The sequence below is a fragment of the Tamandua tetradactyla genome, chromosome 20, assembly GCF_023851605.1.
Source record: "Tamandua tetradactyla isolate mTamTet1 chromosome 20, mTamTet1.pri, whole genome shotgun sequence".
Lineage (NCBI taxonomy): Eukaryota > Metazoa > Chordata > Mammalia > Pilosa > Myrmecophagidae > Tamandua > Tamandua tetradactyla.
In genome coordinates this window covers 51,308,551-51,327,893 of record NC_135346.1, presented here as the reverse complement: position 1 = coordinate 51,327,893, position 19,343 = coordinate 51,308,551, and the positions used below count along the sequence as shown (strand labels likewise).

General features: G+C 44.9%; 1 protein-coding gene across 3 annotated transcripts in view; it reads right to left on the bottom strand.

The window, feature by feature from the left end:
- Positions 1-1,874: 1,874 nt before the first annotated feature.
- DOCK2 (dedicator of cytokinesis 2) overlaps positions 1,875-19,343 on the bottom strand; it is a 446,749-nt gene continuing 429,280 nt past the window's right edge. For all 3 annotated transcript variants that reach the window (XM_077137614.1, XM_077137615.1, XM_077137616.1), the window contains 6 exons: positions 12,504-12,641; positions 11,521-11,648; positions 10,456-10,627; positions 9,386-9,506; positions 3,517-3,659; positions 1,875-2,490 (listed from right to left, as the gene is read on the bottom strand). In XM_077137614.1, coding sequence (XP_076993729.1) covers positions 2,428-2,490; positions 3,517-3,659; positions 9,386-9,506; positions 10,456-10,627; positions 11,521-11,648; positions 12,504-12,641 — 765 coding nt within the window. In that variant the 3' untranslated portion in view covers positions 1,875-2,427. The remainder of the gene's footprint in view (positions 2,491-3,516; positions 3,660-9,385; positions 9,507-10,455; positions 10,628-11,520; positions 11,649-12,503; positions 12,642-19,343) is intronic.

Here is a 19,343-nt window from a genome sequence, read left to right as displayed (position 1 = left end):
TGGATAAATTGCTAGTGTGGATGAGGAAATTTAAACGGATACTGCAGGAAGGAGATGATGAATATCCACTATAGTCTGGGTTCTATTTGTAGCTGTGAATACTGTTGGTTGTCAGTGAAACAACTTTAACTTGTTGGTGAAATCCTCTTCCCTTAAGTCTCTCAGGAGGGCATAATTGTCCTCTACCTTGAAAGGGGCTAGGTGACTGATCAGATGTGGAGGTGGAGAACCTCTTTTGGGAGAGAAGCAAATATTCTCACTAAAAAAAAAAACAAAAAAAAAATGGAGGAGCCATTAGGTAGTTTGGGGCAGGATATGACGGAAGGGCAGGAGAGGATCTGAGTGCACCAGGCATCTTCTCAGCTTCTTTGGGCTCCATTGATTCCTGAGCCTTCAGCTGCTCAGTAGCCATTCCAGTCATTGATTCTCCTTGGCTCGTACAGGAAGGTTTGGTCCTCCCCTTCATGGCTGCTGCAGAGCCCAGCTTTCTGACCTGAGTTGCTGGTTTCTCCCACAAATTCTGGACTTGGATGTCATACCACATTATGGAGTGTGGGCTGTGGCCTTCCAGGCAGCTTCTGAAGGGGCTGGATGATGCAATCCAGAAGGAAAACCAGGAGGATGACCTCTGGCCAATGAGAAACAGGAGGTGGGGGTGGGGGACAAGTTGGACAAATGAACTACCATTCCTTCCTCCCTTTCACAGACTCTTCTTGGGCAAGATTTCTTCATGCACCTGTCTGAAAACATCCTGCTCAGTGCTGCCCAATGGAAAGACACTCTCTCTGGCTTGTCGTGAAGCAGTGATGAGCATGGTCATGCACACCTTACATTGCTTCCTTTTCTGGAGTCATTTCCCTTCCTTCTTTTTGCCTTAGGAGTGCAATCTCCTCCACCACCACCACCACCAAAAAAAAAAAAAGCCTGGATATTCAGTCGTTGCCTCCAGATTCATTTCCCAGGGTTCTGGGGCTCTGGCAGAGAGGTAGAACACCCAGGGTTCAGGCAGGAGCTGCAAACGGGTGCTACAGATTAGGGTGTGGGGGCTGGGGAGGCCATTTGTTCCCCACAGTTTCTTTCCTGCTTGCTGGCTTAAGCCTGACAGTCTGGAAGAAAGAAGGAAGCTTCCACATCACAGTCAGAGATAAGGCTGAAAGCATCCTCCCCTAAGGCCAGAGAACTTGGTGCCTTAGAATCACTCTAAAGCATGAATGGCAAGTGTGATTTACTAAAGTATGCATTAACTCTGTCTTTATGGCAGAGCAAGGCATCTCCTGGTGCTTAAAGAGGGTGAAGGGGGTACCCTAGAGGGGGGTCACCTGGAAAGAGAGGCAACTTAGAGTCAGACAGACCTGGATTCCAGACAAAAACCCACTGATAGCCATGTGGCCTTGCACAGGACATGAAGATGCTGTCAGATGAGAGGGTTATATGAAGCCATCGCTCAGTGTCCTTGGAAACTCTATATTAAAGGAGGGAAAAGATATACAAAGTGGATCCCCTCTCCCTCCCTCCAGGAGCTCTGAAGGCACACTGCCCCTCTTTGACATCACAAGCTTGTTCTTGACAGCTCTTGCTTATAATTAGGGAACAACCAGTGGTACAAGGGATGCGAGAACACACCCTCATTTTCCTTGCAGCTTGGGAAAACCACTTGAGGAAGATTCCAGGTAAACTTTCCCCACTACCTGAACCCTAGGTGTGTGGCCCCTAAGGAACCAGAGTCATGGGGAAGACTGAGGCACAGATAGGGTGGGGACATGTGGCATTGGCCCCTGAACATCACTGCAGCCCCAGGCCTGCCCTCCTGCCTGAGGGTCTCCAGGAGGCCCCTGCCTGGTCCTGGGCTGAATGGAGTCAGCCATCATGGGAAGTGGGTAGAATTAGGCCACGAAGTTGAGTCACGGAACCATGTTTATTGTCAGTAAGAAACAGCAACACTTTGGAGATGAGCAGTTAGAAAAGAGACTGGCTGGTTGTATTAAAAAAAATGTAACGTATGAAAATGTTAACCAAAAAAATAAAATAAAAGAATATTTAAAAGGCTTTTCTTTCCTGTTAAGTGCTGGGACATAGAAAATAAAATAAAAATACAGCTCCTTATACCTAAGAAACTGGGTAATAGAAGGACTCGCCTGGGAGGGTGGGGAGGGCACAGTGGGAGAAGGCGTTCCTGCTGGTTCCTCTGGTGGCCCGAGCATCCGGGCCCTGTTGACTCATCCACCATATGGGTCCCTGCCCCGGAGGTGCCAGGACTGTCACCTCCAAAGTCCTGGGACCCAGATCAGGCCCCTTTGTCCCCTTTGTGTGAGAAGACTGATGGACACGTCTTCCCACGCCTTGAGGTGTCACTGACCCACACTGTGTCTCTCTTCTTCTGGAAACTCCCCTCCCTGGCCCCGCGTTCAGCCCTGGTCAGCAGCTGGCTCACAGGTCAGAGGACAGGAAGTCAGGGATCTGCTTGCCTTCTTCAGACGATTTGCTGGCCAGCTTTGTGGGAGCAGAGAAGAAACAAACTTAACACTGACATGGGATTCTCGTGAGCACCAAAGTGAGGTTCCCCCATCCCCGTCACAGGGGTCCCGAAACGGGCCCCCCACCCCCACCCATCGAGCATGAATGGCCAGGATCTCGAGCGTGGCCAGAAAGGTGGGACGGCGCAGGGGTCAGAGCGCAGGCTGTGCTGTTTTGTGCAGCTGCCTTCAAATCCTCTCTCTGCCTCTCACTCGCTGTCGTGAACTCAAGCAAGTCGCTTACCCCCAGTAGGCCTTAGGAATCCTTCCCGGGGTGTTGGGAGAGCAAATGGATGCCGTTTTGGAAAGTGCTTAGCATGGCACCTGTCTCGGGCGCCCACAGTGAACTGCTATTAATATAGTAGCACAGTTCTGGCTTAATATTTTCTTGGAGATCAGAAGTCTCAGTGGTACCTTCTTTACCTTAACCAAAGACTGATGAGAAACAATAGGAGATGGGTCTTGAAAAGTCAGTGCTTGGGAACTAACTTTTAATTAGTAGGATTTTGTAATGTAAGTTAAATAGGAAAGTGCTTCCAAAAATAAAAATAAAAAGCATGTGAAGCTTCCAAAGTAAGACACTGCTGCTGTGGCTCAGACAGGAGCCCCAAAGGGCAGCTGCAGGTTCTGAGGTCTCAGGTACCCTGCACATTCCTGCATCCTGCCGGGCACAGTCCTGGCACAGGAGGCCCCTGCGACTCGAGGGGAACTGCACCCGAGGCAGAGCTGGGCAGTGTCCTGGCCCTCGGGGCTACCTGGGAGTGACCCCTGATTGCTTGCACACACACAATCGTGCAGACATATGCACATATAATTCATGCATCCACATAAACATGCCCACATAGATATACACAGTCACACATTTGCACACACGTGCAGACACACACACACACGCACATGCATACACTCCTGGGCACGCCCCCATTTTCTCTTCTCTCTGTGTTACTCTCTTCCCTCCCTCCTTCCAACATCCACCCCTCCTTCTACCTGTCTGGGTCCTCACCATCGTCTTGAAGAACTGATTTACTTTCTTCCGTTTAAGCGTCTTCTTGTCTCCTTCTGAGAGATGGAAGAAGGTCTGGCTGAGGCGGGGGGATGTGTTGGCTTCATCCAAGCCGGGCATACCCGCCACCGAGAGCGTGAGGGCTGGGAGGAGAGCAGAGACAAGGGCGTGAGTGGGTAGAGGGAAGTCAGTGCTGTGGGACAGGCAGGGTGACTCGGGGGACGGAGATGGGGGACAGCGCCAGAATCCCAAGCCATGGTGTATGTGCCCAGCAGAAGGCAGGGGGCCCCTTCCCGGCCATGCCAGGGGGGTACTGAATCTGTCCACCTAGGGCGAGGCCTGCCAAGCCCCACACATAGTGGTCCTGCGTCCTGCGTGGCACACTTGCCTCCAAAGACACATCTAACGGCTCCTGGGTTGGAAACATGGCAGCTGAGCAGGGGGTAGGACCCCTCGCCACTCGGGGCCCTGACTTTCTCAGAGCACTGCCCGAGTGGGGGTGACCCTGTGGTCTTACTCTTCTCCCCACTCCCTACATCCACTGCCTGGATTTCTCATTTCCATCAAAGGCAGGAGGCAGTGGGAGAGTGGCTGGGACCAAGCAGGGAACTGGCAGAGGGGCCGTGTGGTCTGGTGGTTATGGACCCCACACTAGGTGCCTCCTTGCATAAGGAGCTAAGCCACTAAAAAGAAAGACTGGTGGTGAGGACAGAAAACTCCAAATATGCATCTGGATTCATATCCAGGTCAGACAGACTTGAGAGATCAGCCGCCTCTCTGACCTCAGTTTTGACTGTGGTAAAAAGGAAGTAAAATATCCAACAAATTAGACTTCAAATGTAAAACAGTTAAAAGAGACAAAGAAGGACACTATATACTAATAAAAGGAACAATTAAACAAGAAGATATAACAATCATAAATATTTATGCACCGAACCAGAATACCCCAAAATATGTGAGGAATACACTGCAAACAATGAAAAGGGAAATAGACTCATATACCATAATAGTTGGAGACTTCAATTCACCACTCTCATCAATGGACAGAACATCTAGACAGAGGATCAATAAAGAAATAGAGAATCTGAATATTACTATAAATGAGCTAGACTTAACAGACATTTATAGGACATTACATCCCACAACAGCAGGATACACCTTTTTCTCAAGTGCTCATGGATCATTCTCAAAGATAGACCATATGCTGGGTCACAAAGCAAGTCTTAATAAATTTAAAAAGATTGAAATCATACACAACACTTTCTCAGATCATAAAGGAATGAAGTTGGAAATCAATAATAGGCCAAGTGCCAGAAAATTCACAAATATGTGGAGGCTCAACAACACACTCTTAAACAATGAGTGGGTCAAAGAAGAAATTGCAAGAGAAATTAGTAAATACCTCGAGGCGAATGAAAATGAAAACACAACATATCAAAACTTATGGGACGCAGCAAAGGCAGTGCTAAGAGGGAAATTTATTGCCCTAAATGCCTATATCAGAAAAGAAGAAAAGGCAAAAATGCAGGAATTAACTGTCCACTTGGAAGAACTGGAGAAAGAACAGCAAACTAATCCCAAAGCAAGCAAAAGGAAAGAAATAACAAAGATTAGAGCAGAAATAAATGAAATTGAAAACATGAAAACAATAGAGAAAATCAATAAGACCAGAAGTTGGTTCTATGAGAAAATCAATAAGATTGATGGGCCCTTAGCAAGATTGACAAAAAGAAGAAGAGAGAGGATACAAATAAATAAGATCAGAAATGAAAGAGGAGACATAACTACTGACCTCACAGAAATAAAGGAGGTAATAACAGGATACTATGAACAACTTTATGCTAATAAATACAACAATTTAGATGAAATGGACGGGTTCCTGGAAAGACATGAACAACCAACTTTGACTCAAGAAGAAATAGATGACCTCAACAAACCAATCACAAGTAAAGAAATTGAAGTAGTCATTCAAAAGCTTCCTAAAAAGAAAAGTCCAGGACCAGATGGCTTCACATGTGAATTCTATCAAACATTCCAGAAAGAATTAGTATCAACTCTCCTCAAACTCTTCAAAATAATCGAAGTGGAGGGGAAACTACCTAATTCATTCTATGAAGCCAACATCACCCTCATACCAAAACCAGGCAAAGATATTACAAAAAAAGAAAACTACAGACCAATCTCTCTAATGAATATAGATGCAAAAATCCTCAATAAAATTCTAGCAAATCGTATCCAACAACACATTAAAAGAATTATACATCATGACCAAGTAGGATTCATCCCAGGTATGCAAGGATGGTTCAACATAAGAAAATCAATTAATGTAATACACCATATCAGCAAATCAAAGCAGAAAAATCACATGATCATCTCAATTGATGCAGAGAAGGCATTTGACAAGATTCAACATCCTTTCCTGTTGAAAACACTTCAAAAGATAAGAATACAAGGGAACTTCCTTAAAATGATAGAGGAAATATATGAAAAACCCACAGCTAATATCATCCTCAATGGGGAAAAATTGAAAACTTTCCCCCTAAGATCAGGAACAAGACAAGGATGTCCACTATCACCACTATCATTCAACATCGTGTTGGAGGTTCTAGCCAGAGCAATTAGACAAGAAAAAGAAATACAAGGCATCAAAATTGGAAAGGAAGAAGTAAAACTATCACTGTTTGCAGACGATATGATACTATGCGTCGAAAACCCGGAAAAATCCACAACAAAACTACTAGAGCTAATAAATGAGTACAACAAAGTAGCAGGTTACAAGATCAACATTCAAAAATCTGTAGCATTTCTATACACTAGTAATGAACAAGCTGAGGGGGAAATCAAGAAACGAATCCCATTTACAATTGCAACTAAAAGAATGAAATACCTAGGAATAAATTTAACTAAAGAGACAAAAAACCTATACAAAGAAAACTACAAAAAACTGTTAAAAGAAATCACAGAAGACCTAAATAGATGGAAGGGCATACCGTGTTCATGGATTGGAAGACTAAATATAGTTAAGATGTCAATCCTACCTAAATTGATTTACAGATTCAATGCAATACCAATCAAAATCCCAACAACTTATTTTTCAGAAATAGAAAAACCAATAAGCAAATTTATCTGGAAGGGCAGGGTGCCCGGAATTGCTAAAAACATCTTGAGGAGAAAAAACGAAGCTGGAGGTCTCGCGATGCCAGACTTTAAGGCATATTATGAAGCCACAGTGGTCAAAACAGCATGGTATTGGCATAAAGATAGATATATCGACCAATGGAATTGAATAGAGTGCTCAGATATAGACCCTCTCATTTATGGACATTTGATCTTTGATAAGGCAGTCAAGCCAACTCACCTGGGACAGAACAGTCTCTTCAATAAATGGTGCCTAGAGAACTGGATATCCATATGCAAAAGAATGAAAGAAGACCCATCTCTCACACCCTATACAAAAGTTAACTCAAAATGGATCAAAGATCTAAACATTAGGTCTAAGACCATAAAACAGTTAGAGGAAAATGTAGGGAGATATCTTATGAAACTTACAATTGGAGGCGGTTTTATGGACCTTCAACCTAAAGCAAGAGCACTGAAGAAATAAATAAATAAATGGGAGCTCCTCAAAATTAAACACTTTTGTGCATCAAAGAACTTCATCAAGAAAGTAGAAAGACAGCCTACACAATGGGAGATAATATTTGGAAATGACATATCAGATAAAGGTCTAGTATCCAGAATCTATAAAGAGATTGTTCAACTCAACAACAAAAAGACAGCCAACCCAATTACAAAATGGGAAAAAGACTTGAACGGACACCTATCAGAAGAGGAAATACAAATGGCCAAAAGGCACATGAAGAGATGCTCAACGTCCCTGGCCATTAGAGAAATGCAAATCAAAACCACAATGAGATATCATCTCACACCCACCAGAATGGCCATTATCAACAAAACAGAAAATGACAAGTGCTGGAGAGGATGCGGAGAAAGAGGCACACTTATCCACTGTTGGTGGGAATGTCAAATGGTGCAACCACTGGGGAAGGCAGTTTGGCGGTTCCTCAAAAAGCTGAATATAGAATTGCCATACGACCCAGAAATACCATTGCTGGGAATCTACTCAAAGACTTAAGGGCAAAGACACAAACGGACATTTGCACACCAATGTTTATAGCAGCGTATTTACAATTGCAAAGAGATGGAAACAGCCAAAATGTCCATCAACAGACGAGTGGCTAAACAAACTGTGGTATATACATATGATGGAATATTATGCAGCTCTAAGACAGGATAAACTTATGAAGCATGTAATAACATGGATGGACCTAGAGAACATTATGCTGAGTGAGTCTAGCCAAAAACTAAAAGACAAATACTGTATGGTCCCACTGATGTGAACCGATGTTCGAGAATAAACTTGGAATATGTCATTGGTAACAGAGTCCAGCAGGAGTTAGAAACAGGGTAAGATAATGGGTAATTGGAGCTGAAGGGATACAGACTGTGCAACAGGACTAGATACAAAAACTCAAAAATGGACAGCACAATAATACCTAATTGTAAAGTAATCATGTTAAAACACTGAATGAAGCTGCATCTGAGATATAGGGTTTTTTTTTTTTACTATTATTATTACTTTTATTTTTTTTCTCTATATTAACATTCTATATCTTTTTCTGTTGTGTTGCTAGTTCTTCTAAACCAATGCAAATGTACTAAGAAACGATGATCATGCATCTATGTGATGATGTTAAGAATTACTGATTGCATACGTAGAATGGTATGATTTCTAAGGGTTAATTTCTTTTTTTCCGTTAATTAATAAAAAAAAATGGAAGTAAAAGCACAGACCTCCCGAGATGGTGGGAGTGAAACTGCTCTGTACCCATCAAACACCACAGCCGGGCAAGGGGTTGGGAGCATGGTTCCTATAAAGTTGGGGACACGGGCTAGAGACTGACATCCTCAGTGCCTCCAGTTCCTCACCCATAAAATGGGGATAATATCACTATTTGTTTCATTAGTGTGTGTCAAGGCGTTAAAATGAAGGAGAAGCATCAAGGGGCCTGGCATGCAGCAGTCAGAATCAGTGGGGGGCTCCACTGAGCTCCCCCCGCTGTGGTCCCCAAGCAACGTGGGTCTGTCTGTTCCTCTCAGCCCCAGCCCTTGGCATGGAGGGCCTGGCACATTGTGGCAGATGCTAAGGGCCACATCTCTTTCCAGGGCGTCAGTTTCCCCATCTCTGAAACAGGAATAGCAAGCTACACCCTGCAGCCCTCATCACTGGAAAATGAATGAGTGAACTGGGGGTGAGGGGAGCCTCTGTGCATTAAATACTCTGATGCTGAAAGATGTGGGACAATTTATTTATTTATTTTTTTACATGGGCAGGCACCGGGAATCGAACCCGGGTCCTCTGGCATGGCAGGCAAGCATTCTTGCCTGCTGAGCCACCGTGGTCCACCCTGGGGCAATTTTTTAAGTCCCAGATATAGTCTTCCAGGTCCAAAAAGGGGCCCTGGGGCTCTGAAATATGTCAGGGACAGACTTGGAACCTGGAGAGGAGGCCTGGCTCATTAAGAATGCAGGGCCACCTGGTGTTGCAAACAGATTCCCAGTGACTTCTGAGGAATCAAGCCTGCAACCCAGCCCAGGCAGAGCTTCATCCCCCAGAGGGGGTGGGCGGTGTGTGTGTGTGTTGTGTGTGCATGCACATGTGTGCGTGCGGGTGTGAGCAGAGCCTCTCACTCCTGGGATGCCAAGCCCACTTTGCTGTACACACCTAACCCCGTCCACCCTCCACCCAGCAGGCTGCTGGCCCGTACTACCCCAAGTCCTTGTGGGTGGCAGGTGGCAGGGCACATACCTGGGATGGTGGGCATGGACTGGCTGGCAAAGCTCATTTGAGAGAGGATGGACGCCCTGGGGGGAATGGCCGCGTGCTCTGAGAGGTTGGTGTCACTCATGAACTCGTGCTTCCTGGAAAGCTGGATGAACACACACACACAAATACACACACACAACCTTAGCAGGAGTCTTCAGCAGGGCCCTGAAGAGTCAGGGATGAAGAGCTTTGGCATGGTTTCTATGGACCAAGCTCTAAGTTTGCTTATTCTGTTTTGTACCATTCCATGCCAGGCTGCCATGTTTGGTTGCATAGGTTCTGTACTATATAATTCTGGGGGAAAGGAGAGCATTCATTTAGACTATTATGTAAATGACTTCCCATAAAACTGTGGAACACGAAGACTTATTTCTAGTCTTCCCTCCTATGATAAGAGTAACCTTGGGGGACTTCTGAGGGTCTGCCCTTTATCAGAAGGCATCTCTTGCTCTTTCATCTGGTCCTCTTCTTGTGCTAGGAAAGTGAATCCCTCTTCCTCTCCCAGGGTCTCAGGATACTTTCAACAAACCTCTCTTCTGGGGGAAAGCTGGGATTGAACCCAAGGTTGTCTGGCACCAAGTCTCTTGATTAATGAATAGTTTTTAGTTTGCAAGACAATCTCTCTGTGACCCCCAAACCTCTCAAAGCCAGTGCTGGGTGGTTTTCATCTCTGCACCTCCAGCAGGGCCCAGTACCCAGGGTGAACTTAGTGGAGTCTGATGTGATGCTTGGGGGTGAGAATGGCCCTGGGGCTGGGGAGAGAGGGCAGAGAGATGGAAAACACCCTGCCCAGCGGGGCTCCTCTCCCACTCAGTGGGTGAGCCCGGCTGCTTCTCCCCAGCCCTGCAGAGCCCAGGGTGATGGCAGACAGGACCTGCACGGGCTCTGGAGTCTGGCGGCCAGGGTTCAGATCCTGACTCTGTCACATCCCGGCCGTGAGTCACATCACCTCCCTGATCCTCGGATGCCTCCTCGGCAGTACCCACCCCACCGCCTGGCATGTGGTAGAGATTTGCTGACACTAGGGGGAGGACCCTGCCCCTGCCACTCACCCGCTTCAGTTCCGAATCAGCAGCTGCTTTCTCATCTGCAAATACCACACTGCTCCTTTTGGTCCTTTTCTTGGACCGCCGCAGCTTGACCTCAGGCAGGGTGCTCCCTGGGGAGATGGGATCCTCCTGCTCTGCTTTTGGGGTCTTGGGCATTGCCAATTCCAGGTCAAAGCTGAAGGATAAGAGAGACAGCAGTAGAAACTGCAGTTAGAGCTTGAGTGGAACTGCCTTGCAGGGACTCAGGGGACATCAGGGGCTATTTCCCTGCTTGCATAGCAGGGAATTTGGGAGTGAAGGGAAGGCAGCTGCTCAACTTGCAAACATTCAAATTGTAAGGTAAAATGAGACTGAAGGAGGTAAGCCATTAAAAAGAAAGATTGGTAGAGAGGAGAGCAAACTGGTTACAAATATGCATTTAGATTCATATGTAGGCATTGCCACTCTTAGCTGAACAACTTTGGGTAAATGGCTCAACTTCTCTGAGACATCCTTTTCCATAAAGGGGGCTATTTGCTGTGACCTTGCTCAGCAGCCATGTGTAGAGGTCTGAGACTGCCTTTGCATGTTTTCAGCACATGGTGAGCTATCAAGGAGTTCACCTAGACAGGGAAGAGCCAGAGGGCTCAGGTGGGTGGAAGAGGAGACAGCTTTCTTGCAGCAGGGGAGGGCAGGTGGATGGAAGAACTCTCAGAAGGAAGATGACCTGTCCTGATGGAGAGGAGGCTTCCTAGGCGGAGGTGAGAAGATTCCAGTTGGAAGCAGGCTGTGAGAGGCAGTTCTGGGGGCCACCAGAGACCATGGGACTAGGCATCTGAAGGCTAGGGGTGAGGCCCTCAGGAAAAGTCACTCTGCCTCTCTGAGCCTCAGGTGACCCTGTACAAATGGCGGTCACCATGGCAGCCTCACCAGGCAGCTGCACGGGTTTTAACAAGGCACCGGATGAGGAAAGGTTATTTAAACTGAAAGGGGCAAGAAGGGAGGCTGCCAGGGCAGAAGGAGAAGAAAGGGGGCTCATCTGAGGGTGGGCCGGGGAGCAGGGGGTTGCCTGGGAAGGCAGGGACCGACCTCTCAGGGATGGCCTTGCTGGGGGTGCTGCAGTCGGAGTTCATGGACGCCAGCGAGATGATGGACATCTGCCTGTAGGAACGCAGCATCGACCTTGGGCGGCCCATTCTTCGGTCATCAAAGTCTGGCTGTGGGTGGGAGCACAGAGTGGTCGGCAGCCAGAGTCCCTGGAGGCCACAGCCCGGGGAACGTGGCCTTGATCTTGCTACTGCCTCTTCCCTAACCTGGACAGAAGTTTCCTGGCTGGCTGAGGCTGGGGGTGTAGGGGGGGTTGGGAGAGGCAGCCTGTCTCATGGGAAAACTCCCGGACTAGAAGACTCGAGATCTGAGTTCTCCTCTGAGCATTTCCAGTAACTCACTTCCTCTCTGGGCCTCAGTTTCCCCATCTGTCCAATGAGAGGGTTAAATCAGGGATACTGATAACCTTGGTGATTTATTATTCTACCTTATCAGGAAAGGATAAAGAAGACACATCTGTGAGGACCAAGTCAATGACCTCTTTAGGCCATGGAGTTCCGTAGTTAAAAGCATTGGCTTTGGAACCCAGAGCTGGGGCAAATTCTGATCCACATGCACTTGCTGTGCAACCTTTGGCAAGTTACTTAACACCTCTGAACCTCAAGAAAAGACACCAGATGTTAAAAACCATTCTGACTTCCCAGTCTTGTTGTAAGGATTAAATGACCTAAGAGATGTTAAGTGCTTAGATCAGGCTGGTACAGAGTAGGTGCTTCATCAGTGTAGCTTTTATCATCTGCACAATCCCTTGAGTGCTAAGGATCACTCTGTGTCTATCTGGGGGTGATTTTTTGAGGGACCAAGCTTACAGGAAGGGTTCCTGGGATTGGCCCCAGCAATGCTGGCCCTTGGGCTCTACTGGAGGTACGTTCCTCTGCTGGGGCCCTTCCAGCCCTGGTCCCTGTCATCCTTCTCTGCCCCACCCTGCCCCCCTCACCCACTTCCTGCCACAGTGCCCACCATACCATTTCTCTGACTCCATACTCCTTCTCCACCTTCACTTTCAGGTTCTTGAAACATTCTTCCATCCGGTCGTGGAAGGGCCGCAGGTTTTCTGATACCCTCTTCTCGTGGATTTTGATCCCAGCTCCCAGGAAGGGGATCTGGAGAGAGAGTTGGTGAATGGTGAGCTAGAAGCCAGCGTCCTGGCTGGCCTCAGCCTGGGATGAGACCTTCAGGGTGCCGAAGACAAGACAGCCTTCTAAGAATCCTTCAAGGGCGTCCCGGTCCTCTGGGCCCTCTGTGCAGGCTGCACGGCTATGGGAAACAGGAAAAGCTGCAACCTTTGGATTTGCTCTGCCAGGGGAAGGAAGACCTGTGGGTCTTGCCTCCCAGGAGGGCTGGGCTCCCCTTTAGATGCCATAAACTTGGGAAATTTTCTCTCTTGTGAAATCTGCTGAAGGGAGGAGGCACTATTGCTTTAACTTCAAGCCTTGCAAAAGATGTTTTTGGCAACGTGGAAGGGAAAATAGGAATGTCAGAAGATGGGAGACAGAGGGGAAGAGCTGAAAAGGAAAAGAGGAGGTACACAGTCTTATCTAACTATATGGAAGGTCCAATTATACTTTATATGGTTGCTAAAGAAAGATAAGAAAGTATTAATGCCATAAAGTTAACCAACTGATAGGGAATCTTAAAAAACAGATGGAAATATATTAGGAAGGTACAGAAGAGGGGATCACCAGTGTAAGGGAGTTCAATTATCGTTTATCATACAAGGAGGTCAAAGGGTACTGACTGAACAGATTCCTCAGTGGATAGCAGGAGAGGCACAGCAGAGCTGGAAGAAACAGCTGAGAAAGCTGTAGTGTGTTCTTGAGACATACTAGGGCTGAGAAGGGGTGGAGTGTGGATTATTTTGAAAAATTAAAAATTAAGACTTCTAGTTTTAAAATATCAAGGTAAAGACATTTCTGCCTCCTTCTCCCAGCGATCTCCCCAAAACAAGGCAAAGAAGAAACAGAAATCTTCAGTGATTTCACAACCATGAACCTGATCCCTAGAAAGTGAAGGCAGAAGGCAGATGGATGATAGTAGCTGAGCTTCCAGAGTAGGGACGGGAGTGGGTGGGGGCGGGGGTGTCAGTGAGTGAGAGGCAGCTGCTCTGCCGCTAGGAACGCAGGAAGGACTCAGACCTAAGAGGCTCTGGGCTTCGATGCACTAGGCACCAAAGCGGGCAGGAAGGAGGAGCCAGACTGGAAATAGGGATTGGAGGGAAAGTCTGTGTAATGACAGTGAGACCTTCACCATCTTTTCCCTCCCCAGTTCTCAAATTGCTAGCAACGAACAGAGCAGCCAAGGTTATCTTCCTATGCAAGAGCCTGAAGGGTGCGTCTCTGGGGAAAGTGAATGATATAGAGGTAGATACTCGTGGATCATCTAAGCCCCTTATAATAACGCCATCAGTTAATAAGGCCCTCTTGCACGTATACAGACTTTCGTTCAGCTTTTGGTATCTTGGGCTTAACTACAAAAAGACTGTCAAGGATCGGCAGGCGTGAGAGGGCATTCCCCAACATGGAAGACAGAGCTCAGAACCATCACAGAGGAAACACAGGAAAGATGGAAGGAAGGAAGGGAAGGAGGGAAAGAAGAAGGAAAAACAAAGGGAAGGAAGGAGGGAGGGAGTTGTACTTACACCTTTTATTTTCATTTGTTAGAAAAGATAAAAAGTCAATTAGCTAAGCATCCATCTCAGGAAATTAGTAAAAGAAAAGCAAATTAAACATAAAGAGAACAGAAAGAAGGAAATGAAAAAAGGTAATAGGTATGAATATAAAATAAACATATGACAAAAGGGATTAACCAAGCAAAGAGTTAGTTCTTTGAAAAGGTATAGACCTGTTACCCCCCTAAAAGGATTACTCAAGAAAAATACCAATAACCAATATAAGAATTTAAAAAGGAGTATCACTATAGACAATACAAGAGCATAAGAAGAGGTTTTTAAAAGTTTATGCCAATAAATATAATATTTAGATAAAATCGACAAATTGCTAATTTACTAAAAATTACACCATGGGAAATCTGATAACTTTTAAATAAATAGAATGCATTTTTAAAAAACATTCATATGAAGAAAAAACTTCTGGCCCATGTCGCTTCACTGATAAATTCCCCCAAACATTTAGGTGATAAATAAATGACAACATTATACAAACTCTTCCCCTAAAAATGGAAAAATAGGGAACAATCTCCAACTCAGTTTTTAAGGCCAGGCTTACTTTGTTAACAAAAAACTGAACGAGGATATTATAGGAAAGGAAAATTACACACTAATATTGCTTGTGAGCATAGATGCAAAAATCCCAAAGAAAATGTTAGCAGACAGTATTCGGCAATATATAAAAATGATAATACATTATGACTGAGTGGTATTTATTTCAGATATGTAAGGTTGGTTCTAACATTCTAAAATCACTTAATATAATTCAGCAAATTAGCAGATTAAAGGGAAAAAACAATATGAGCATCTTCACAGATGCAGAAAACACATTTGGCAAAAATTAAAAACCCATTCACGACAAACTAGGAAACTAGGAATAGAATGGAATGTCTTTAAACTGTCACACACTGTGTGAAATATTGACTCGGTACCTGATGCTGGGGACACAGATGTGCTCTCTTTCCTCGTCAATTCATCAGTGAAATAAGGCAAGAAAAATAATTAAAAGATATAAAGATTAGAAAAGAAAAAGTACAACTTTCTATATTAGCAGATGGTGTGATTATATTACACAGAAAAATCCAAAAGAAATCTACAGACAATTTGACTGAAGAAGTGAATTTAGTAAGGTTTCTGGATACAAGTCAACACACAGAAAAATCAATTGCGTTTATGTAAAAAAATGACTGGAAAGTGACATTTAAAAGACAATACCATTTAAAACAGAATGAAAACATCAAATACCTAAGAACAAATCTAATATAGGATGTGCAAAACATTGCTGGGAGAAACTAAAGAACTGAATAAATGCAGAGATAGCACATATTCATGGATTGGAAAACTCAATACTGTTAAGATATCAATTCTCCCCACATTAATCTAGATAATTAATGTATTCCTAATCAAAATTCCAATATGTTTTCTGGGAGTATACAGGAATTGACAAGCTGATTTAAAAACGTACATAGAAATGCAAAAGACTTAGGAGGACCAAGACAAACTTGAAGAAAAACAACAAATTTGGAATACGCTCACTGCCAAAGTTGAGATTTACTACATAGTAATTAAGACAGTATGGTGCAAGAAGGGGCAAGTAGACCAATAGAACAGAACAGAAAGTCCATGAAATTTTATGTCAAAAGTGCTACTGTAATTCAGTGGGGGAGGAGGAAATAATAGTTTCTACAAGAAATGGAGCTGGAAAAATTGGAAATCTGTATGGAAAAATAAACTTGCGCCTTACTTTACTCTAATCAACATGGATTACAGACCAAAATGTGAAAGATAAGACAATAAAACTTCCGTATAAAACCCAGGACAACGTCCTTATTATCTGGGCTGAGGCAGATAGGGGACATAAAGGCACTGATGATACAAACTGATAACTTGAACTTCTTCAAAATTAGAAATTTCTGTTCATGAAAATACATCATTAAGAAAGTGAACTGATAAGCCAAAGACTGAGAGAAGATATTTGCAATAAATGTATTTGACAAAGAACCCATAATTATAATATATATATATATATATATATATATATATATATATATATATAAACTTATATAAATCAATAAAACAGGACAGACAATTAATAATATAGGCAAAGATTTGAACAGGCATTTCCCAAAAGGGTTATCCAGTTGGCCAATGAGCATATGAAAATGTGCTCAACACCGTCGTTCATCAAGGAAATTCAAATTCAGACTAAGCCAAGATACCACTCCACACCCACCAGAAGGCCTACAATTAAAAAGACTCACAGTATCAAGTGTTGGTGAGAATGTGGAGCAACTCTGACTCTTACAGATTGTTGATGGTGTGTTAATTGGTTCAGCCACTTAGGACTGCAACTCATATGTCTAAACGTGCACAACATGGCAATTTCACCAGGAGGCATATATTGAGAGGATCGAGTGTTTATGTCTATCAGGGGACACATACTAGAATGTTCACAGACATTTGCTTATAATATAACCAACCTGAAAGCAACCCATATGTCCAGCAGGAGAATGGATACATGAATTTTGGTGTATTTCTACAACAGGTAACATTTAGAGACAAAAAAAGACAAATCTGTGATCCACAGACAACCTGGATGGAACTCAAAGATGCTATGTTGACCAATGAAGCCAGACACATGCAATAGTCCGGACTGTATGACATCCTGATGTGATGCCTAAGAACAGGCAACACTAACCTTCAGTGACAGAAGTTTGGCAGTATCTACCGAAGCTGATTATTCTCCTGTGCTATGCTGCAGCAATTCCATTCCTAGGTTTACACACAACAGAAACTGTGCATCTGTGCAGCAAGGAGGCCTGTACAAGAATGTGCACAGCAGGACTGTTTCCGTCAACCCCAATCAGAAATCTACCCAAATCTCCATCAACAGAAGAATAGATACATGTATTTTGGCATAGTCACATGACTATGACTGCTATACATCAACAAAAATGAATGCGCTAGAGCTATGTACAACAAAATGGATGAATTTCACAGATTTAACATTGAGCCGAAGAAGTTAGATGCAAAAAGATGCATACTGCGTAATTCAAGTTATATAAAGCAAAAATAAACTACACTGTTTACAAAAGCAGGCTAAGGTGGTAAAACCCTTTTATTTAAAAGCAAAGAAATGATTACTATAAAAGCAGGATAGCAGTCCGTGTTGGGGAGGGGTAGAAGGGGGCACAAGGTGGGCTCCTGGGGTGCCAGCAGAATTCGATTTCTTCAGTGGGCAGTGGCTGCATGGGTGTATGTATTATAATACATCAATAAGCTATATAGTTTTATATGTATGTATTTTCTGTATGTAATGCTTCACAACAAAAAGTTTAGAAAACGAAAATACTGTAGACATCTTTCCATATTTATACAGAGAAAAGCTTTAATAATAATTAAAAGGAAATTTATTTTGAAATATGTGAAATCTTGCACGCAAAATGTACTTTGAAAGCTTCAGCATTCGTTGGGTCGCTAGACATGCAAGTAAATCCCCCTTTGAAATCTAGGGTTCTTGTGTTTTAAGAAAATGTAAAGTGGATTTTTGGCTTTGCAAAATCAAGATCCAAACTAGAATTAAGATCCAAGAGGGCAGAGAGCAGGCCCTTTTCTGCCTGGCGCTCTATCTGTGTGCCCTGACACTGTGTCTGGGACACAGCAGGGACTCAATAAACATAGGTTGCAAGAACGGATGCAATGGAACGGACCTGGAGAGCCAATTTGCTCTGTGTAATATGTAAAAAGCTTGCTCTAGTTATGAACAGGGCTGCCTCTTTTGAGTTTAAGAGCCCACAATTAGGGTGCCTGGCCACTGGGTGGGAAGGACAAGGCTCAGAGCCCTCTCCTTAGGGGGTTTAAGTGGGTCTCTGTAACAAGGTGGCATGGGGTAGAGTGGGGTGGGGGCATGCTATGGAGAAGGTGGCCACTAGGGGGCACCCTCCGAAGCCTAGTTTAATGGCTCTTAGAAGAGTAACATCCCATACAGACTTTTAAAGTCTCCCTTCTTTGTAGTTGTCCTCAATTAGCTCTGAGTCTTCAGCAGAATTTCCTTTTAAGTTATAGCTGGTAACTGTGAGGCCCAGCCACAGGCTTGGGGTGTGGTAGACATAGCCAGGAGAAGTGTTCCCAGGGGAGCTGGCCAGCGGAGACCTGGGCAGTGCTACCGTTTGAGCGCGATATCCTACAACTAAGCAAATTTGTGGGACATGCTAGTGCTCCAGAGGACACACCAGAAGTATCGGGGAAAGGGAACCCAGCTAAAGCCTGGCCTTCCTGCTTCCCAAGTGGGGAGGAGGGGAGCGGGGAAGGAGAATATCATTATCTGGGGGATTAAAGAGCATGGTGACCCCTGATGGCTGGGGACCTTGGGGATACTTGGGTTTCACAGGTGGAAAAAGGTAAAAAGGAAGAGAAAATTCCAGACATACAAACAGCATTCAGGAAAATGCGCCTGTGCAGCGCCTGGTGTTTCATTTTTAAAGCCCCACTTTGCATAAATTGGCAGAGGCAGAGAAGGACCTGAATTAGGAATCCTTATTTTAAGAAAAGAGGCTGCTCCCAGTGCTTTCTCTTGCTCTGATTTCCCTAGAGTAACAAAAACTCCCTACCACAAAAGCTTGCTTTTCTTTTCTTTTCTGTGCACGGTGACTGGCAAGAAGGAAGGGAGGGAGGGCAGGCAGCTGCAAAGGGCTGCACCCGGCCTGCGTGCTGCATCCCCCAGCCCCTGCCCTGTGGTCCACAGGGCTGGGCCGTGTCTGAGAAGGGACTGCCACAGGCCTACTGGCAGTGCCACCAGGGCAGGGGCCCAGCAGACTGTCTCTTCTCCAGGGAGTGGGGGAGAGAGGGGAAAAGAGACAGAAAGGGGGAGGGGAGAGAAGAAGAGGGGGAGAAAGCACAAGACAGGGAGCCAGAGAAAGGAGAGGAAAGTAAGGGGGTGGAAAGCAGAGAGAACAGAGGAGAAAGATGTGAAGAGAAGGCAGCAGAGAGACGCAAGAGCTAGAGAGAGGAGGGATAGAAGCAAAGAACTTTTAAGGAGGAGGAAGGAAAGACAGGGACAGATGCACAGCAAGAGAGAGAAGAAGGTAAAAGGCAGAGAGAAAGAGGGCAGCACGGATAGAAGAGCACGGAGAGAAGGGCT